Source organism: Dasypus novemcinctus, chromosome 5, assembly GCF_030445035.2.
Source record: "Dasypus novemcinctus isolate mDasNov1 chromosome 5, mDasNov1.1.hap2, whole genome shotgun sequence".
Lineage (NCBI taxonomy): Eukaryota > Metazoa > Chordata > Mammalia > Cingulata > Dasypodidae > Dasypus > Dasypus novemcinctus.
The window spans coordinates 39841679-39865119 of NC_080677.1; the positions used below are offsets into that span (position 1 = coordinate 39841679).

The 23441-nt window shown below is 35.3% G+C and overlaps 1 protein-coding gene across 5 annotated transcripts in view; it reads left to right on the forward strand.

The window, feature by feature from the left end:
• The window catches only part of TMEM196 (transmembrane protein 196), a 75573-nt gene extending 52882 nt beyond the window's left edge, over positions 1-22691 (forward strand). For 3 of the 5 annotated variants that reach the window (XM_071215125.1, XM_058296904.1, XM_058296901.1), the window contains 4 exons: positions 11800-11856; positions 15681-15935; positions 17091-17164; positions 19907-22691. In XM_071215125.1, the coding sequence (XP_071071226.1) occupies positions 11800-11856; positions 15681-15935; positions 17091-17164; positions 19907-19913 (393 nt within the window). In that variant the 3' untranslated portion in view covers positions 19914-22691. The remainder of the gene's footprint in view (positions 1-11799; positions 11857-15680; positions 15936-17090; positions 17165-19906) is intronic. The other 2 variants (XM_058296906.1, XM_023590361.2) reach the window with 1 other exon arrangement.
• The last annotated feature ends 750 nt before the right edge of the window (positions 22692-23441 follow it).

Below are 23441 nucleotides of genomic sequence, written 5' to 3' on the forward strand. Positions count from 1 at the left end.
ACCTCTCTCTCCTGTATTTTTCTTTCAGGCTATAAGACTCCCATTAATACTTCCTGCAAAGGCAACTCTTTGTTACACAGTCTCTTAGTTTCTGTTTATTTCTGAATATTTTAATCTCACTTCCATGTTTGAAGAAAATTTTGCTGAAGAAAGCACTCTCAACTGACATTTTTCCCCTTTCAGTATCCTAATTATACCATACCACTGTCTTCTCATCTCCATGGTTTCTGATGGGAAATCCACAACAACTCTTACTGGACATCCCTAGCATGTGATGGTTTGCTTCTCCCTTGCTACTCTCAGAATTTTTTTTTTCTTGTTGATGTTTGACATTCTGTACAGTGTGTGTCTTGGAGTAGTTTATTCAGATTTATTCGGATTGAGGTACACTATGCTTCTTGGACATGTGAATTCATTTCTTTCATGAGAGTTGGGAAATTTTCAGCCATTATTTCTTCAAATACTTTTTCTGCCACTTTTTTCTTCTCTTCTCCCCCATGACATGTATGTTGCTGTACTTCATGTTATCATTCAACAACCTGAGACCATGCTCAATTCTTTCCATTCTTTCTCTGTACTTCTCTTTCTTCAATTTTAGCTCTTCTGTGTTCTGTATTTACTCTTTCTTCTATCATTTTGAGTCTGCTCTTGTATGCATCTAATATGTTTTTGATCTCACCTATTGTGTATTTCATTCCCATGAGCTCTGGTATCTTTCTTTAAAGGTTTTAAAATTTTTTCTTTGTGTTCACTCAGTGTTGTCTTGATTTCCTTTATCTCTTTAGCCATATTGTCTTTCAACTCCTTAATTTGAATTTGGACATTTATATGAATCTCAGTTGTCTCAAATCTTGTCTCATCTGGGGTTTTGATATATTCCTGTATTTGTGCCATTTGTTCCATTTTCTTAGTGTGGCTTGTAAATTTTTAATGATGTCTAAACATCTGATTATGATGGTGAATTTATTCTGATACTCAATTTATCTCTGTTTCATGGTTAGTGGCAGGAGGCTATATGTTACTGCCATTCTTTGATTCTTGGTTCAACCTGTTCTAGGTCTTTAGGATTGTCCCCATTAGTTGCTCAGATCTGAGCCATGGACCCAGTAAGGGATTGCAGACTCACTTCCAAGTGCCTAAGGGAAAGGGACTATAAAGGCCCAGGAAATACTTTTTTAATTAGTTTTAATTTCCTCACATGCACTTCCTTGGTCCACCAGCAGATGGCAATATTCAGCAGCCCTCTCATTTCAGTGTTCTGAGTGTGTTCACTGTAACACCAACAGCAACAACATGGCAGAGGATCCTTCCTGAAGACTAAGAACCTAGTAATTCAAACTTTCTCAGAGGCTATTCTTCCGCCTTTACTAGCATCCCCTCCCTTTTCTGGGTGCGGAATAATTCCATTTCCCTCTGCATCCTCAATAACTGGTCCAGTCAGTAGGAAGGGTGATTGAGAGGGTTGGATCTGTTTAGTCCCATGGAGGCTTCCAGGGCAAATAATGGTACAGCACCATCCAGCCTGGAAGGGCTTATGGAACACAGTAGATGATATTTGTTGACCAAAAGCTGAATCAGCCTTAGGCAGCATCCCTCTCTCTCCCATTTCCTGGGCAGGTGGATCCCTGCAGCTCACTCTGTCTATAGCCACTTGCCTAAGGCTGGAGAATTCAAAATTGTCTGCTCATAGGTTGGGAGAAGGGTACCAGTAGCTGCAGCTGCAGCTTCTACTCACAATCATGCCATGGAGTTTTTTTTTTCTCCTGTGCCCTTCTCTCTTCTGGGTAGTGTCCAGCCTTCCCCTGCTGTCCTAGCCCCTAGAACAATTTTTTTTCCAGGCTGATTCTGCCTGTCTTTTAGCTATTTTTCTGGGAGAGAAGAGAGTCCTATGTCTTTCTAATCTGTCATCTTAACAGAAATCCTCACTCCCTAATTTCTTTTCTTCATTGACTTGCCCATCATGGAGCAAAATTCTATTTTTTAAGCCACTGTTTTTTAGGGAGTTGAAAGACTATCAAAATTCTTTGAAAAATAAAAGATTTATTTCTGCTACTATTATGAATGTATAGGGCTATGAAACCCTAAATAAAGATTAAAATATGCTGGTCATTGAAGATGAAGCGGCATCTACTTTAATATGTGGTGGTTTGTGATTCATTATATTTGACTGAAAATAAAAACACACTCAGCTTTTAACTTCAGCTCTCCACGATAGACTTCATTTATTCAAAGGCAGGACTGGAGTCCAAACTTTTAAACCACTTTGTGGCACTTTCAGAGTGGACTCTCAATTAAATACAACTCAACATACAAAACCAACCATGTACATAGGCAAATAAGATGATGAACTCAGTGTTATGATTTAAGATGCACTAGCAGAGGCTTTTATTTTGTTTTGTTTTGTTTTTATTATTTTTATAGACGCTTTAGACTACATAAAATGTTACATCAAAAATATAGGGACTTCCCATATACTTCGCCCCCTCTCCCTCTGCTGCTTTTCTCCATTAATAACATCTTTCATTATTATGGTGCATTTGTTCCAATTGATATATTGCTACTAACCATGGTATATAGTTTACATTATGGTTTATACTTTGCACAGAACAATTTTATGGGTTTTGACAAAATGTATAATGGTCTGTATCCATGTCATGCAGAACAATTCCAATGTTACAAAAATGCTCAATGTTACACCTGTTCATCCCTCTTCTTCCCCCCAGATCTCTGGTGACCACTCTCTTTGTATCAATGTAACTAGTTCTTCCATTACTATAATAATAATAAATCTACTTTAGTCCATAGTTGCAGTCTCACCTGTACTTGTTCGTTCCTTAGTCTTGAGGATCTGGGAATGAAGATGCCCACGCTGTTTCCACTTGAGAGTCTGGGATTAGAAGGGATGGATTTGAAGGGGTTATTTTTTCCTAATACCTAGATAATAATTTTGCCTTGAGAAAAGAAGAGGTTTCTTATTTAAATTTTTAAATAGATAACTCTGTACATGGGTCAAAAATAAATAAAACCAAACAAATTCTGTAAAAAGTCTGCCTCTTCATCGAGTTGTCATAACTCCTTCAACCCATGTAACCAATGCTGTTTGTTTCTTACATGTTCTTCCAATTACTTTATACATGTATGAGCAAATTTATTTGTAGATTATTATATATTCTTTTCTTTCTTTGCAGAATTTAGTATATTACACACATGATTCTGTGCCTTGCTTTTTTCCACTAACTATATATGCTGGAGAAATTTTCATATCAATGTAGAGAGAATTTTCTCATATTTTTAATAACTAGAGTGATTTCCTTTGAATTACCCAATTCTCTACCAGCCAATATTTAGGATTTTTCCTCTTGTGCTAATTTTAACAATGCTAAAATAAATAATTTGCACACTTTCAGGGAAACGGACTTTGGCCCAGTGGTTAGGGCGTCCGTCTACCATATGGGAGGTCCGCGGTTCAAACCCCGGGCCTCCTTGACCCGTGTGGAGCTGGCCATGCGCAGCGCTGATGTGCGCAAGGAGTGCCGTGCCAGGCAAGGGTGTCCCCCGCGTGGGGGAGCCCCACGCGCAAGGAGTGTGCCCGTGAGGAAAGCCACCCAGTGTGAAAAGAAAGTGCAGCCTGCCCAGGAATGGCCCCGCCCACACTTCCCGTGCCGCTGACGACAACAGAAGCGGACAAAGAAACAAGACGCAGCAAACAGACACCAAGAACAGACACCGGTTGGGGGGGGGGGGGGGGAATTAAATAAATAAATCTTTAAAAATTATTATTTGCACACTTTCAGATGAATCTTTTAGATAATTTTTCAAATGTGGGTCTGCTGAAGCAAATACATACATGCAGATGTACACACATATGTAATTTTGGTAACTGTTGCCAAATTCCTCTTAGTAGAGATTGTATCAATTTGTCTTCCCACAATCAATGTATGAGTGTCTAATTCACCATATCCTTACCAATATCATCAAACTTTTCAAGCCTAAGGAATTTTGCCAATTGTGTAGGTGAAAAAAAAGTTTCTGAGTTGGTTTGAATTGCATTTCTCTTATTAATGAATGAGATTGAGCAAAGATATTCATGTTTGGAGTAATTTATATTTTCGAGATTTATCTTTTCATTTTCTTTGCCTATTTTCGTATCAGATAGTTAGACTTTTCCATGTCATTTCCTAATCATTTTACTTAAGACAATTAGCCTTTTGTTTGAAAGTTGCAAATATTTCCCCAAGTTTGTCACTTGAACTTGCTTATACTAATTTCCTGTGATTCAGGAAATGTTTTGATTTTCTTGCCTTCAGTTTTTACATAAGTTATTCTTTTATTTCATGGATTTTGAGTCAAATTTAAAAGTCATTGCCACTCCAAAGTGATAAGGAATTTTCTCATTTTTTCTAGTATTTCTATGGTTTTATTTTTTTATTTAAATCTTTAATCCATTAGAATATTACCCTGTTGTATGATGTAATGTGTAAATCTACTTTCATTGTGTGTTTCCAGATACCTACACAGATGTTTGACAAATGCTGTTTGTTGAATAGTCACTTTTTGTAACTTCTTAGAGATCCCACTTTCTTATATATTGAATTTCATATGCATTTTGTTTTATTTCTAGAATTTATAATTATATTCTGCAGTTCAATTTTTCTATTCATGTGCAAATACTATTCTGCTTTAATTTTTGAGGTTTTATGTTTTGATACCTGGTATTAGCATCCTACCTCATTGCTCATCTTTTCCAGAGTTTTACTGACTAGGATTAAACATTTATTCTTACATATTAATTTTAGGATCACATTTTTAGTTAATAAAAGAATAAATCTTTCGTTTTCTTAAAAATTATTTTAAATTGAAAAATCAAATTGGGAAATATTAGAATACTTTTTATGTTAATTCTTCCTATCCAAGATTATGTTATATTTTTCCATTTGTACAAATTCATATTCAGATATGTTTTTAAGTTTACTTCTTATTGATTTACACTACTATTATGAAATTTGTTTTTAGAAATTGAAATTTTATCCTTTTTTCCATTGAGAATGAGCTTTCTTTCATTACAATTTCCAATAGGATGTTATGTGTATACATGATAATTATTTCTATATGTTAAAGTGTGCCTTGCTTCCTTACTAAATATCCTTATTTTGTGGTAGATATTTTAGTTGGTTCTCTTGGGAATTTCATGTATCAATCATATTGTTACAAGCCATGCTAGTTTCACCTCCTTACCAATTTTAATACTTTTAATTTTTTCTCCTTTCTAATTGGATGTTAAAAATTAGAATGAAACTGGCTAGTAATTTCACTGTAATGTTCACAAAAACTGGTGATAATGGGCATCCTTGCCATTTTCATGACATCATATCAAGAATATATATTATCAACATGACATCACTTTTGCGGTTGGCCTTGATCACCTGGATGAGATAGTATTTGTCACGTTTCTCTACTATAAAGTTTCTCTTTTCTCTATATTTCCATACTGTACTCTTTGACAGGAAGTCACTCTATGTGGCTCACATTTCAGGAGTGGGCAGTTACATTCCACCTTCTGGAGTGTGGAATATCCCCATAAATTATTTGGAATTCTATAACATGGGATCCTTGTCTCTTCTCTCTATTTATTTATTTATGTATTCAATCATTTATTTATATTAGTATGGACTCAAATATTTATTTGTACATTTTTTGGGTTAAAATCCAATGCAACTTTATATTTTGTTGCTCAGGTAGTTCTAAGTTTGCCCATTGGAAGATATTTTAGTTGGCTCCTGAGTCCCTCTGACAAATATTAATCAATGTAACTTGTTTAGAGTCTTTGCGGGTTGTTTTGTTTTGTTTTGCCACTGTTGTTTGAGCACTATTGACTTTTTGGCCTACGCCGTCAGGGATTGGCCATTTCACCAAGCAGCTCTCGTTTCTTTTATTGGAGATTGGTATTAGAAACCAAGATCTGAGGGCTTCATGTGCTCATTGCTATTGGGTTTTTGTTGTTCCTAGGCCCTCTCAGATGATTGAGCAAGAGAATATAGGTGTGTATACAATTCCATGTAAATACACATATCTATAAAAATTCCTTTATGTAATCTTCTGTATCACCTATATCAATCAGTTCATACTGTGAAATAATGTTCTGGATCCTGTATTAGGTTCTTATTTTTTCTCTCACATTTCTGGAGGCTAGAAGTCTCATATGGGTCCACATTCCTTCTGGAGAGTGCAGAGAAAAATCAATTTCCTCGTCCTTTCCAGTTTTTAAAGGCCACCTATGTCCTTTGGCTCCTGGCCCACTTCCTCCATCCTCTAAACCTGCAGTGTAGCGTCTTCTCTCTGTCCCTCTGCTTCCATCATCATGTGGCCTGCTGTCTCTTTTGATCTTCTTGCCTCCTTCTTATAAGAGCTCTTGTAATGATATTTAGTGCCCACCCAGAGGGTTAAGGTCCTTAATTTAATCATCTGCAAATACCCCTTTTTCCACATAAGGTAACATACACAGAATCTAAGGATTGGGATATGGATATCTTTGGGGACCTCTTATTAAGACTACCACAATGCCTTTGCCCCAAATGAGCAATGTCTGAATGACAGTTTGGCTGGCTGTACAAATAAGGCTCAAAAGTTCTATTTTGTTCTTCAGAATTTTGTAAGAGTGTTACCTTAATATCTTAATATATTCTGTTAATGTGAAGATTTGAGTCAAAGAATTTAATTTAGTTCCTGCTATGGTTAACTGATGCATCATCAGTCTTCAGATTCCTCTAAGGATGGGCTGCCTTTACCTTGTGCTCAGCATAGGAGTTGAGGTGCTAGAGATAATTTTTTTCTTTATCTTAGTGTTCCACTCTCACTTTCTGTCCTCCCTGCTCACCCCTGCCACAGATAAGATTTTCTCCCTCGCTCTTTCCTTCCCCTGAACCATAGATTTCTGTGGTGTGCGCTTCAATTAGAGAAGCCCTGGGAGCCTGGCCTCAGGGAAGGGTTTTCCAGGCATTCTCTGGCAGACAAACTCTGCTTCGTGTCTATGGTTGGTCTTGAGTGAGAGGTCCCTGCTTCTCCCCACATTGCTGCTGATCACCATTTAGTATGACCATAGAATACTAGGCCCATAATGATTTCCTATCCCTATCATGGGATACAGAAAATATTTCTACTTTCTTGCAGTTAGAGGAACAATCTGGATTTTCTTATGCCCTGGATATGATAAGCGTTGCTTCCCCTTTACCAATGGTTTAAGGCTTTTGCTTCAGAGTAAGGTCCGAGGAAGAAACAAGGCTTTGTGCCTCCCAGCACACATACACACAACCACTAATGACAACCAGAGTCTCTTCCTCCAATGCTCTGCCACAAGTGTGACATTTCGTATATTCCAGTCTCACCTTTGAGTGGTTTGTCTGTCTTTAGATTAAGGTTATTCTGTTGCCTGGCAACCTCATAGCAGCTGATTTCCTCCTTGGAGCCCGGTGAAAAGAAGAGATTCCTGCCTTTTCCACAGAAGCTTGAGGATTTGTTTTGAATGAGAGAATGATAAGGGGCAGTGTTTTTATGACATCCCCCCTCCCCGCCATGAGTTCTAGTACTCCATTTGCTTGCTTGCTTCATGAAGGGGTTCTCTTTACGGTCCTCTCTATCCCCAAATCTTTCCCACAGATGCTGAGTGGATGCCCATGGGGAAGGATGTGCTAGTGAATGCAAACTCTCTTCATGTATGAGGCCCATATAGCTGTTTTAAGGTGACATGGTAGCACCTATTCATCACTGGGTAGTTTTTCTACAATTTTATCTGCGTTATTCTCACCCATATGTAAGGCAATCAGTGTCTCTTTTGCACATGCCCTGCCACAGGTGAGATACTTCATGTATCCTGTCTCTCCTTGGAGGAGCTTGACCCTCTTTGAAGTTCCTTGGTTGCCCTGCAACCTCAGTTTTCTGATGGCCTCTAGATGGGCTGTAGTTTACCAGCCTTTTCTTATTGTTGGGGTGGGAGTGACATCTTTGCAGTTTTTTGTGTCTGGACAAAAGTGGACATCTCCATAGTTGTTTCATAGGGAAAATTCACTCATAATGTTGAATACTGTTTCCATAATATTTCCATTTCATCCTACAATAGGTTCATAACTTTAGATATTTACTGAATTTAATTTAAATTGGAATCAAAGGGATCTACTTGGAGAACTAACTACTATTTTATTATGTGGTGTAGCACGTGAAGTCCTATTATTACATCACTACATTTATATTGCTTTGTACTAAGAGCAAAGCAAAAAACCCTCTCTGGATTTAAATAGCCCATTTTCTAATAAATAAAATTATATTTTCTTATATAAAATTATACCTCAGGCCATGTCCATAGGTTTTGAAACTAACCATCTCCTTAACTTGTTTCAGCTAATTTGTTGTGTGTTTGTTTTCTAACTTGTTTCATAATTTCAATAATGTCGGTGAGTGCTTTGCATACTAGATAAAGTTATATTGAGCCAAATGTATTTTGAAATATTATAGAAAAGTCCCTTACTAAATAAGGTACACTTAATTTTAGACTGTAAGACAATTGGCTAATTTTCTAATTATTTTAATTTCAACCAAAATTAACAACAGAAAGGACAAAGAAAGCAGTTACAGGTGAGCAGTTATTCATTGAATATTCTGGTAGGATATGCATGTAAAAACACTCAGTAAGCTACCACCTAAAATCCATTTGAAGAACAAGTCCATGACACTATAGAAACAAGTTAAGTAGTACCGTTAATGAAGTCTGTGAATTACATGCCTGATATATTACCTTGATGTATGACTTTAACCACGTATCTGAACCTGTCTGGATCTCCAGTTCCCTACATGTAAAATTAGAGGGCTGAATCAAACCATCGTTCAAACTCTCTATGACTTGGAATAAGTAAAGATAGCCAAAGAGGTAAATGATCAATTTATTACTTCTTTGGACCTTTATTTCTCTTCTCTATAAATAGTGATGGTCAAACTTCAGTCAGGATCTCTTAGATCCTCCTCAGAAATTCCTGAGTTTATATACTTCCCTTTTTTTTTTTTTTTGTCTTATTTTTCTTGGACTACAGGTTTTCTCTAAAGGATGAGTATTTTTTTGATGTTCTAACAGAAGTAACTACTGGAGAATATTTACATTCCTGGCCAGAGAGAGAATGGAAACTATAGTTTGGTTCCCCTTATAATCTACCCTCCCGTCAGCCCTGAATTCCAGTTTTGTAGCTCCATCCCAGTAAAGTGGTGCAAAAGGAACTAACAATTTCATTGCCACTCATGTTCCAACCAAGCAGTAGGGTAAAGAAAACTCTATTTAAATAGCTTCTGAGGTCCCCTTGGTTTACTCTAATAATGCTTGTGTTTGTAGCTCTCAAAAGAGATCCAAGGAGCACAGAGCTACCTGCTCTCAAATTATTCCAAAAATGAGTTCAAGGTAAACGAACATTCAGACCGGATAATGGGTTACTTAATGAAGGAAGTTTGAGGAGGAGGACATTCTTATGCTTTGATATGAAGCTTGGGAGCACTGTGAGGTACAGAATTGATCCAAGCTGTGGAACTGCTAGGCAGAGCCTTGAAAGATGTGAAATGGGATCAATAAGAAAGTCAATAGAAGGACAAGACAATTAGATCTGAGATAGAAAAGGTGATGAGAAATGGCCACTGAGCAATAGCTTTCTATGCCTTCTGAAATTATGCAAATATTTAAGTTTCAAAAAGTTCTAAGCATCTACTTTCTCATTGTTTTATGACTATAAAAATATTTTGCTAGATCTCTTTATGTGGTATATTAACCCTTTGTCTATCATATATATTCTGAATATAACCTCAATTTAATTTTTATCTGTGAGAGTTATGATATTTTTGACATTTAAAATTTTTAATTTTCAGTATTAATATTTATACTGGTCTAAGGCTGATACTAGGTTTAAAAAATTCTTTCCACTCCTCTAAAATTACATGAATATTTAACTTCATTATCTTCTAATATATTTATGAATTTTTAGACATCTAAGTATTCAAACTCCCATACTGATTTTAGTGTGTGATGTGAGGGAAGGTTAAAAATTGTCCTAATTCCATTTATTGAAGAAATGATTCCGATCTTCCACCACTAAGCTGAAAGAGTGTCTGTATTATATACTAAATTCTTTAGGACCTTGTGTTCCTTAATCTAACTTTCTTGCTAAACAATTGCCTGCCTTATAATCATTTTTTCCCTTATAGGGAAAGTCACCTTGCAACATCTTCTCTTATTTCTTATCAAATATTCTCAGTGCTTCACACATGTTTATTACTTGACATAATATTTTGATGTGTATTTTTTAAAATGTATGCAGTGTCAGTCATCTACAACCATTTATATTGTTAGTTCTGACTTGAGAGAGCAACTTTCTTCCGTGATCAAATGGAAACAAGATTAGTTACATTGACTTTTCTTTGCATATCTGAAATCCCCTTGTGGCCTTATTACTTATTAATGACTTCATTATTTCATTTATATGGTTTACCTCACATCAGACGTATATGTAAATTTGCATTCAAATGGCCCTAAATGTTTCTCTCCAAATTAAAGTTTCCCATTTTATGATAACCAAATAGACTAATAGATTGTCTTTGGTAGATGACTCAATGTAGTGGCTTTTGCAAAGCGATTATGCTACCAAAGTATTTCTATTTACAAGAAATAACATGCCATTAATAATTTCATCCCTTTTGTGTCTCTCTGATAGACTGAAAAGGGAGTCATTCTACTTGATACAGTTTCATTCTTTCCAAAACCATCTCCCTGTCTGACACCTTACCTTTTCATTTATGCTATGTTTCCTACCTGTAGGATACTATATTGAGTTCTGGTTGCTTAGTACAAATGAAGGTATCATACCACTTTTCTCCCAGAGAAGAAAGAAAGGGCTAAGAAAACAGTGAAAGGGAATGGGAAGAATGAAACTCTAAATTCATTTACTTCATAATTTTTCCTGGTGCTAAAACTGATTCTAGCTTTGCTTATTTCCTCCAAGACCTATATTAATCTTGCAAAAAAATACATTTTCATTTTTATTCCTTACTATTCTAGAATGAGCTATTTTTATACTGTTTACATTTTATTGAACCCCATATAATAGATCGTAAGTATTGTATTTTAAATGAATAGTGTTCCACCATTACTTTTATAAGAATGGAAATGTGACATGTAACATTCAAGACTGTTTCTATATATATGAGATAATATTAAGTAGAGGTAACAATATTTACAGTAGTAAATGTAGATCAATTTTTAAAATAACAGAAAAAAAGCAAAACAAGAATAAAATTCTTCAGACTATAGTTATTATTTTGTGTCATCCTAAATCCAGGGATTCATGTTTGTGAGCTGACATTTTGCAACTTTCATTCTCATTTGGTTATTTCTTTTTTTCCCTTTTTTTTAGTGAAGTATATAATTCATACATGAACACACATAAACAATAAGTGTATACTAAAGATTGTGAATTACAAAATAAACATATATAACATCATACCGTGGTCTCATACATTACCCTTCCACCAACACATTTCATTGTTGTGAAACATTTAGTTACAAACTAGGCAAGAGCATCATCAAAATATTACTATCAACTATAGAATGAGGTATTTTTGATGGAACATGAGTACCAAAATAAGTAATAACATGGCAGAAAGAACACAAAACTCTCAGGCTTCCTGGAGCAAATGTCATGAGTGAATTATAAGATAAAAATGAGGGGCTCTTGCGATGTTTGAATATGAAGTAATTGCTTTTCTTTTCCCTTGCAGTTTCTTCTTTGTGGCATTTGTGGAATATTGTGTGCCAAAAAAAAATCTGGACTTGTCGTAAGTTTTTGCCTTGCTTGTACTTATCATTGATGTATGTGAAATGTAAGTGCTCAAAAACAGAAGTGCTGACCAGCCAGTTTTCATAGGCTGAATGCTACTCGTTTAGGATAAAAAGAAGACTGACAAATAAATCCTGGCTTTCTTATTTTCAAAGAAACCCATCAAGATTATTAGAGACTGTGACAAAAAGAAAAGTTTGATATACTCTTTAAATAGCATGAACATGCAACCCTTAAACACTGCTGCAAATGCCAGTCTCCAGTTTTGCAGTTTATAGACTTCCAGTCATAGGAACTCTTCAGTGAGCTGAGAAGGACAGCTTGAGTTCTTGGGACATTTAACTGGGTCCAAGAATTATTGTTCTTTGACTGTAAAACTAATTTTGCAAGTAGCTGTGTCATTACGGTCATAGTCAATTCTCCAAGTTTTACATTTAATTTAATCTTTTTGGCTACGAATGTACTTCCTAAGCATTTGCAGACGTTTTATGGTGCTCTGTGGGGCTCAGGGAGTATGGGGCATGCTCCCAGTTAAATAGGACATTGGCTGGAGAGAAGTCCCTGCCTGGGGAAGTGTGGATTCCCCACTGCCTTCATGGCATTTTGTGAGAGTTTGGAACGAAAGAAAAGGCACCGTTTATTTTATTGAATACTACAGGAAAGATAATAGCTTTTTGTGTGAACTGTCAATATTAATAGCACATGTGGAGCCTAGGAAATGGTCTTTGAACCTAAGAAGAGTTTTCTCAGGGGAGGCCAGCTAACTGAGGAGGACAGAGAATGGGCAGTATCGCAGTTAGTTTGAACTCCTTTTGCTAATCACACTGTTCTCTGTAAGAATATCTATTGCAACCAAAAGAATAAAAACCCCATTCCTTTTTTTTTTCTTTACAATTTGTAAAATTACATGATGGGAATAAAGAACCTCTTTAAAAAAGATTTCTTTTAAATTTATGTAAGGTTTTAAATTTGCATTTATGATTTGACCATCACCTTTAATTGTGGCCCTCATTCTTTCTGCATCCCTTTTCTACCAAGACTCTACATGGCTATTGTAGTAATGACTTCTCAGGACTTGAATTACAAAAAGTAGGCAAGTGAAAAATCTTTAAAAAGGCTCTAGTGCTTTTTTTGTCTTGTCAAGTCTCTCATAAGTTATTAAAGAAAAGAAAATCCTAAGATCTGAACTTCTTAGAAACTACCAAGCATTTTATCTTCCTGTACTATCTGGGGTTCCCACAGTGGCATTTAGATATCAAGAGTTTTCTACCCTCGAATCAAATTGTGTGAAAATTTCTTCAGTCCTAATGCACCTGAAGTCTAGAATCCCCAACCCAGTGGAATTTCTTGAAAGCAGTATATGGTAAAAATTCTAACATTTGAATTCCTAGGTGAGAATGTTCTGTTTACACAGGTTAATGAAATGCCATGCCTTTCAAAAATCAATGAGAATGACATCAAGATAGACATGCTTTTTACTCTGATAGTGAATTAAATTTACATTTACTTTCTAAATTTAAAGTAATTCATTAAGGAAGCGGCTGTGGCTCATTTACTGTATGGGAGGCCCTGGGTTCGTATCCAGGGGCCTCCTTGTGAAGGCAAGCTGGCCTGAGAGCCCCTGAGAGCTGACAGCCCCTGCGCAGCGGAGAGTTGACTGCCCGTGGGCCACGGAAAGCTTTCACAGTAAGATGACCAAGCAAAGGGAAACAAGCAGATACAGAAAAAACGTGCAGCAAATGGACAGAGAAGAGACAGCAAAGAATGGAACAAGCCGCAAGGGGGGAGAATAAATAAATAAATAAATCTTTTTTTTAAAAAAGAATAATGCATTATTTGAAGACTAGAATGTAATCTTACCATGCTTCCTGAGAAAGAGTAAGCACGGAAATAGATTCCCAAAGAACTTCACGCCATCTGAATATACTTTCAAATGAAATACAACCAGTAGAAATTGGGAGCTATAACTTCCCTCTTTGTTGAGTCACTCAGTTATTTGGTAATTGATTTTGAATATTACATTTAATTACGTATAAAAAGAATTTACTCATCTACCACTGGATTTTCAGCCCTGGTAATAAGTACTGTGAGAGACAGGCACAGTAAAGAATGTTGGGTGTGGAGGGGGCTCAGGAGATTAGGTGTCTCCCTCCCCATTGGGAGGTCCCAGGTTCGGTTCCCAGTGCTTCCTAAAAAGAGAAGACCAGCACACAACGAACAGACACAGCACATGCAAACAATGAGGGGGTGGGAAGGAATAATTAAGTAAAATAAATCTTTAAAAAAAGAATGCTAAGCAAAATGAACTACTGTAGCTCTTTCTGCCCATCATGCTGTTCTATCCATTTGTGCCCATTTCCTCTGCTGAGAACTGTATGAACTTAGCTGAGATAGTATCCCTTCAAGGAAGCCTTCTCTGAAACCCCTGATTCAGCTAAGTACCCCTCCTCCCTACTCCTAAGGCACCCATTCATCCTTTTCTGAACATTTACATTGAAATTTTGGATATTCTCTCTCACAAGACTGTAGTATACTCAAGGGGAGTAACTGACTCAGGGCAACTGGCTCAGGGCCTAACAGTGCTCAATAACAAAAAAGGAATTTAAGTCTGGGATGGCTTTCTGAGGAAGATAGAACTTGATAAAGGCCTTCCATCTAGAAGAATGAAGAAGCAAAAGTATTTCCAGAAAAGGGAAAACAGCACTGAGGTGGGAATTAACATCCTTTACTAATGGATAAAATAGGTACCTGGAGAAGAGTCTGTGTTCCATAGAAGCATAGAAATAAGGTTATATAATTAAATTAGTCTCACACTATAAAGTACATGAAAATCCATAGAAGAACATAGACTAAAGCAAAAATAAAATTCTTAAAGATTATTAGAATACTCAGTTAAATTTGTTATAAATTCACAGAACATTTACCTACAAAGAAGGCATTCTACTAGGTTTTATAGGGGATACAGTGATATTTAAGTGGAATAAAGTCCCCTGGCTCTCTTAATAGAAACCCAAATCAAATCAATAGTAGGATCAAAAGCAAAGCTATGTCCTGTATTTCTACAAAACAATCATAAAGTATTTGTGGAACAGCTCCTGTGTGTTCTTCTTTGAGGTTTCATGGAGTAAAAAAAGACTGTAAGACACCATGCCAGTTCATAAGGAGTCACTATACTACCTTAAGGGGAAATAGATTCACATACAATGAAACACTGAGTGGATGAGAAAAAGGATTTAACTAAATTCTCTAAGCTCAAATAGCTAGTGAGATGCAAAAGATTAAAATTAGGTGGTACTAATGACAATTCAAAGAAAAAATATTTTTATATTTTGGGGGTATTGACATAACAAATTTGGATTTGGAGTCCAAAAATCTGAGCTCAGTCCCTAAATGTGTTATCTACTCATAATCCATTTCATGATTCAATTCTCCAAAAGACATAATATTATCACTCTCAGAGGTTTCCTGAGAGGGTAAATTGAGATGTCAGTCAGAGTTTCTAGCATAGTAGCACATAGTCAACATTAAATAAATATTATTTAAATCCAAATCTACATAGAAGACAGATTTTCTTATTTCATTTTTCATAAGATATGCACTTGGTGTGTATATAACGAGCTATCAACTTTGAACACTATGTTCTACTTCCTCCCCAGTGAGTCAGATTGAGTAGGAATATGACTGAAAGGGTAGCTCCAGTCCTCCACGAAACACCAAAAGGGCCATCTCTTTTTTAGGTCAGCCAGCCTTGGCATGCAGCTTTTCTCTTCCAGTCAGTTTTGCCTCCTCAGCTTTAACACTATCTTTCTTTCTCCTTAACAGATGATCCTCTTTTCAGCCTGCTGTATCTGTGGACTCATTGGGGGCATCCTGAATTTTCAGTTCCTTCGGGCTGTCACAAAGAAGACCTCTTCCCTCTATCCTCTGCATCTTGCCTCCATGTCTCTCGCGTGCATTGGGATTGGGGGCTGCACCCTCTCTTCGTGGCTCACTTGTCGACTAGCCAGCTATGAGCAGAGGAGGATGTTCTCAGAAAGGGAGCATTCGCTGCACCACTCTCATGAAATGGCTGAGAAAGTGAGTTTTGTACCTTTCCCTCTCACTGCTATCATGGGATAAAGACTGCAGTCTACTCCAGGTGAAACAACTTGCAGCTTTAGATGAAAATCTGAGGAATCAGATTTTATGTTTGACCCAATTGGATTAAGCATAGGATATCTGATTATTTTTTTCCCTCTTCATTTCATGGCACACCTATTTTCAACATAATTTTGTAGCATCTCTGTCTATTCAAAAGTATAGTTCCTAAAATAGCTTTCACACAATACTGAATGCCTTATAAATATGGATTTTTATGCATTATACTGAGGAAAACACATCAACTGAATACACGCTTGACTCAATAATGCCGGTTTTAGAAATCAAATGTATTCCCTTTTCGTAGCTCACCCTCTGTGCTTGTAAGTGGAGCCATTTGATTATGTAAATTAGATCTTCAAGCATAAAGGGATCTTTTAATAAGGCAACAGAAAGCCTTGCCTATCAGTGCAGATATTAAAATCCACATAAAGCTTCATTTAACTCTCATCTAAACTTCATGCAGATTTGGGTAGCCTTGCCTGTATTTTTAACAATACTCCTTGCATTACTATTCCATGAAACCCATTCAAACAGGAAGTTACACTAATTGCATAAAAGAACAGAAATGGTTTAGTGAGCAGTCTGTGTTTCCACTATTTTGTCCATACTTATTAATTCACTTCCTGTGACTCGATCTTTTAAGGAAAAATATAAAATATCTATAAATGAATCTCCCTAAGATAATCACCACATCATATTGTACCTTCTATGAAAATAAATTACATAACCACAGAGTAGAGGAACAAGTAGCAATAATTACTGTACGTTACCTTACAATATACTTTTGGAGTACAACATTTATTCTGTAGCTTTGGTGTGTTTTTCATTTCTTGTACAATCTATACATTCAACTAAGAAGACTAGATATCTTTAAATTGTTCCAAATAATTTTAGACAGATTTACTTCAAAAAGGAACTCAGAGTACAAATAGCAGAACTATTTTAATTTTAATAAATGGGATTGGTAAAAATAGATGATTGTTATATATTTGGATAGTGGATCTTACATGCTCTATTTTTTACTAGTATGATTTAGCCTATTGTGTATATGTTTGTGCAATATTTATTGTATAATTGTTATATTTATATTAGAGATTGAGGGCTATTGAAATAACCGACTTGCCCAGCTGCCCGGTGGTGCCCCCGACACCAGAGTTACCTACAAGGTACGCTGATTTCTAGGGAGTTACCATGTTGTAATGTACTGCCGGAAGCGCTGCCTTTTCTAGGAAGCCATGATGACAGCAGATCAGTCTGGACTGATGCTGGGATGTAGTTCCTCAAAGTATTGCTTTCATAAAAGAGCTACTTTGATGACCTGACATAACCCTACATGGTAGAGTCTTGCAGCCTGAAAGCTGGTTGGATATTTAAAATATTCAGCCTGTCTATAAGCATCCAAACATATTTCTGCTTGGATGATTCATGACTCCTCTATTCTCTGCTACATCATGATTCTGATTCAATATCATCATTCACAGACCAGAGTTTTGTTTTTGAATAACAGAAGTGTCTGAATAAAGACAAACGGTGTATCTCCTTCCTGCCAAAATTGCATGAGCAAAGCCAAAGTTTGACACTAATACAGTAAAATTCTACATGAAAAGTTTCTTCTTGTAAAATTATTAGATGTGATATATTTCAAGTTTATTTCCCACATTTTGGAGTGCTGAAAATAAAGTTACCATCCTTGGTTTGGTTAAACAACATAATTGGAAATACAGAAAGTCACTAGGTACTATGGTCCTTTTGCAAAAAGGACCATTTGTAATTAGCCACCCTTGGCCCTGCCTAAATTTATAGCACAAACTTTTTAATTGGACATGCCTATTTGCAAGTAAGTTGAAGAGACCCATTCATTTTAAAACTAATTTTCACTGTGATTTTATTGTGTCAGGGTCAGGGTCAAATTATTTAAGAAAATTGTTTTCTTTTTTATGATTTTTAAAAAATAGTTTTACTCCTGCAATGAAATATGAAAATATAAGATTAGTGTTTTTTGTTTATTCTTTATTTTGGTTTTTATGATACACTTTGAAAGTAAAGTCACTTTATAAAGAGAAGAAAAGGGACCTAGGATTCTTAATTCTATAAATCCATTAGGCAACTGTGCTTTCTCATAGTAGGAAGAGTAGAACAAGATTCATGAGTAATTTTCTTAAAGATCATTTTGAGAAGATGAAAATATATCATCTCCCTAGTTCAGATTACTATTTACCTTACCACCCACGGTAAACTCTTTAATGAAGTCTCAAATCAGGTTTCTTAACTATAAACTTAACTCTAGCCCAGTAACCCCAACATATTTCCAGACATACTTTCACTCTGTATATCTCTAGCAGAGCCAGATTTTCAATAGACTGAAATTTCACCAGACCACAGAGGCAGCAGCTGGCTCCAAACAATCTTCTCTACTTGCTATCAGAACCTTTGCCCTTAGGAGGGTTGAGTTTTTAAGTGGTTTTCAGGTAATTCCTTAGCACCTTACTAAGGGAGATATATTAATTATTGATACTCCAGTATAAAACATACCCTAGGACCTGGAAGGGGCCAGAGCACTTAGCATGGAGAGAAAGGTCTCGTTGTAAGAGGAGAAAAGGTCTCCATTGCACATTGCATCCTTTCACAGAATTTTCTTGGAAGAAACTACTCCATCTCCTAAAAGGCAGCAAAGTTTTCAGAAGCAAAGTTCAAAAACTGGACAAATTCCTACCTTCAAGTTCCATCTGAACCTACTCTTTCTAAGCAGCTTTGCAAACCACCCAACACAAAAGCAAGCATCCTTGTTATATCTCCTCTCCTCATTTGAATATTCAAAGAGAAGACAATAGAAATGAGGCATGGATACCTTTTAATTTTTTAAATAAGTGTTTGGAAGTATTGCTAAAGTTTACAAAAGCAGATACATTACTTTTTAATTTTTAATTCACCCAAACAGAAACTAGATAGAAATTGATAGGCATGAGATAATTGAGGAAATAATTTTCCATTTGAATTTTCTTTACTGTTATTTTGCAAATAGGCATGTTCAAGAAAGTAGTCCATCTATTTTCAGAAATTATACCTAAATATTATTTGTAATATGGCATACAAACCATTAAAAATGTGAATGGACCTCATGTCTCATTCCATTTTATTATGTAGGGAAGAGTTTAATCTTCAATAAAACATATGAATCCAAATCATCTAAAATTATCTCAAATTAATACAAATTAATATGTATTCTAAAATTTCAAATGGAGCTTCTTTATGTTAGTCCTTCCTTTACATCTGTATTTTCACTTCCTTCCCACATAGTTTTATTAGCTTCTTAGTATTTAGTCCCTTGAAAAAACATTTTAACCAATTTTACTGATTGTTTTACTGTATGAGTGACAGTGTCATGAAAAACTATCTTTCCCATGGTGATTTATTAATGATCCATAATTACAAATAACCAGTGATCCACTTGTGGACCTTTTGCAATCCTTAGCACAAAGACCATGCAATTTTCTATAGCATAAAGGGAAGCCCTACAAACTGTAGGCACTTTGTTGACATATTCAGCAGAGGAGCCTCTGCATTGGAAAAATGTGGGCATTTAACCATCTTCTTTCTAGGTGAGGTCCAAAATAGTGTTGAGAATCGAAAGGGGAAACTCAGGGGATAAGTAGAGATTGCTCTCTTTTAAGCAGACTGGCAATGTATTTGTGGGTAGAAGACTTCCGTCTATCTTCAGCATTTTCATTGCTCCAAGATGCCATGAAATTTCATTTCCTCAAATGCAACAATAATATCAATCCTTGTCCTTCCCCAAAACTCAGCAAGTTTTTCAATGGCTTCAAATTTCTGTTTTGCAAATCCATTCAGCAAATCAGTGTCCTATTCTGAAGGAGAATTTTAATTAATTCATATTATTTTCCTAACAGGAAGTGACAGACAACATGAGCAATGGAGGACCACAACTGATATTTAATGGAAGAATATAATAAGTGTTTTTAAAAAGGGAACATATTTTAAGATATTCACAAGGCAATGAGATAACAAAGGACCAGGAGATAAAATTAAAACACTTCTTTCATTTGCTATTATCTTTCCTGAACATCTGTGAAAATTACTCTTCCTCAATTTTTCCTCATTTACTTCTTCAGCTCTTTTTAGTGGATGACAAACTTTCCAGACGTGTTCTAGAACAGCAACTTTAATTGACTTTCTAGACTGTTCTAAGAAGTTTTTTTTTTGAAAAATAAAAGAGGAATAAAAAAAACAAGATTCATAGTCTACGCAAACAACTATTTGACTAGCATGAGAAGTAGATTTGCAATGATTTATATATCACATGAGTAACTGAAAAGTACAAGTATAAAAAAAAACACAATTACTTATTGGTATCTTTGAAAGACAGCTGGTTTCAAGAATGCCATAATTCAAAACCTCAACAATGCCTTGTTGTAAAAACATTGTAATTATTTTCGATTTGTGAATGAACTATATTTCATAATTTATTTGTAAATAAAAAAACCTAACGCATAAAAAAGAGATTTTTTTAGAAAGAGAATACTAATCTGTATGATATTTTTGCATTTTTGCACAAGAGTGAAAAGTTGTCATTGAATACCCCTGAAGAAAAATAAACGTGTTTTGGTCATTTGGCCAGATGATCTGCATGTTCATGAATGAGCCTAAGAATAAAATATGTGTGTTTGTATGTGTGTATGTGTATATACTGTAAATATAGAAAACATATATGGCATATATTTATAACATACATGAATGTAAATAGGTAGTAGAAAAGAAATTGTGATGCTGTGGGGTTATAACCAACATTTTATTTCCACAAAGATGACAAGGCAAGTGTCCAAGGCTTTTCTATGTCCATGGAATCACATATTTAATTTCTACTAAATTTATCCATTCTTCTTTTTAATATGTCTGTTGTTTGAAAATATCATTATGGTTGGTATTTATCAAGTTGAGTGATCTGAATCACAAGTTGAGAATCAAGAAAGATTATTTAATTATTTGACTATTTTACTATGATTATGCTATTCATGTGATAGCTATTAGTAATTTGATTTATGGACATAATTTAGATTTTTAGATCACATACTTCCACATTAATAAATATAGAAATGATGATTAATGCTTATTCATAATACTCATATTTCAGACATTTTATAGCCTCATTAAATTGTACAAAAGGACAGACGATATACCTCCAAAAGAAGTTGCAATTAGCTTTACTATAACGTAATTTAGGTGGTTTGGTGTTTTATTTTATTTTGTGTTTTTTTTCCACAATTCGCAAGGGATAATATGGACAGACCACTTGCAAAAGAGCATATACCCAAAGAATCTGAAAGAGTTCTCTGTAGGAGGATAAAACAAAATAAACTTACATCTTTAGAGCTAAATCCAATCCTTCTCTTCCATATGGAATGTTAAAATAGCAAGTTATGAAAATATATAGGGAAGAAAACAACATGGTCTTTGACATCACTTATGAGAATATTTCTCTGGCAACAGGTTAAGAAATCTATTTAACTATATAACTTTCACTGTTTTGTATACTTTTATTTTTTCCCCAAAGTTAATGAAATTTCAAGTCATTTTTATGTTACTTATTGAATCGTAGGTAAATTACAACCTTTGGTATCCATTATAAGAACATATAATTTAGAAAGAAACTATGGATTTTAATTATACTAACAAAATAAGAATTTCAGTTAATGGAAATATGAAGATCTTTTCATTTTAGAGTAACATAATCACTTATCCTATATAAGCCAGCTAGTAAAAAGCTCTGGCTACATCTATTCAGCAGAAATAACTGGACAATGATTGTGTGATGTAGTTTTTGAAGTCTCCCAACTCATTTGGATAACCTCTTTACCAAGTCGCTTAGAGAAGTTGTCCATAAATGCAGCCTCAAATAGTGTGAATCAGTATCACCATTCATTTGGTGCCACAAGCAAGCAAGATCTTTGCCACTGAAAATGTAAACTGTATAATGAAATTTTATGTGTACGTGGTTCTAATGAATTTATGCAAAGATGTAGTTTTGTACTGAAAGAATAGTTACCAACTCTAATTTTCAGTGGCATTTATTTGTAGACATGTTTGTATAATAAAGACTTAAAATACATCAATAAGATGTTTTAATGCTTTTGATATAACTTGTGAAATCAGACATCAAAGGACAAAAAGTAGGCATATCATTACTTTGAGATAGAATTAAGAAGAGAAGAAATCATCACAATTATCCAAATAGTCTACAGTATATGTTTAATCAAGTACAGTTATACCTTTAAATATAATTACTTCATTCCAATGTTTTCAGGACTCAGTCAGAGTGATTTATTTGGGATGTGTACTCGTGCTTTTGAAATAAGTGGCAAAAGTTGGGAAGATATTGTTCATGTGCTTGAAAAAGTTTAATTTTCACAATACATTGAATTGTAAGCTAGAATTTTTTAATAACTACATTACAATTTTAGTATGTTCCTACCCTTGGGGAAAAGCAATGTGATAATTAGAAAAAATGTGTGAAACTGGTGTAGTATTGTTTTGTAAGGTCTAGATACAAAAAGGTGGGTATTATAGTCATAAAGGAATAAAAGTGGACTCTGCTTAGACATGTAAAAATATGTATGTTTTAGAAATAGAACTTCTAAATGATATGTCTATGTAATAAAATGGTGTATTTTGAAACTACATATGGCATTGGTTTCCTTTCCACTATGATAATAAAAGTTTCTCCCAAAGTTAGAAGAATAAATCTGTTTTGAGATTGGCAGGAAAGGGTGCTGTGAATGGGGATGAGGAGACAGTCACAGCTGTAGGGTGTGGGATTAAGAAAGGGCAATTTATTAAGATAGGAAAGACTAGAGTGTATCCAAATGTAGAAATGAAGTGGTTGAACATACAGGACAAAATAAACATAAAGAAATGAGGTCCTGAGGAGGCAAAATATAGATCATAGAAGGCAGAATTAGCTATAGTAGGGCTGAGATTGAAGATCTCATAAATGAAACCACAATATTTAGAGAACTCAACTTGTTGAATTGGGCTTCTCAAAATGGTTGCTCCTAGCATTTGAGGTGAGCAGCTTCTCATGGTGCAGATTGTCCTACACATTTCAGGTCATAAAGCATCTCTGGTCCCCACCCACTAAATGGAGGAGCATGGCCCAGACATTGTAATATGTGAAAACGACTGGCAAGTTGGCATTCATCTCTTTGGTAAGACTCTATTGCCCACAAAATGGGAGCCACTGAGGGAAACTCTTGAACATGATCAGAGAAGGCAGTGTTAAAGTTGCCCACAAATGTAGACTGAATTACTCAGAAACAGAAATCCCATAAACCATAAACACCATCCCCCATTCCAAGGTCTACTTGTGCTGTCTACTATGGCAGTCACTATCCACGTGAGACCGTTTAACTTTAATTAAAATAAAGTCAA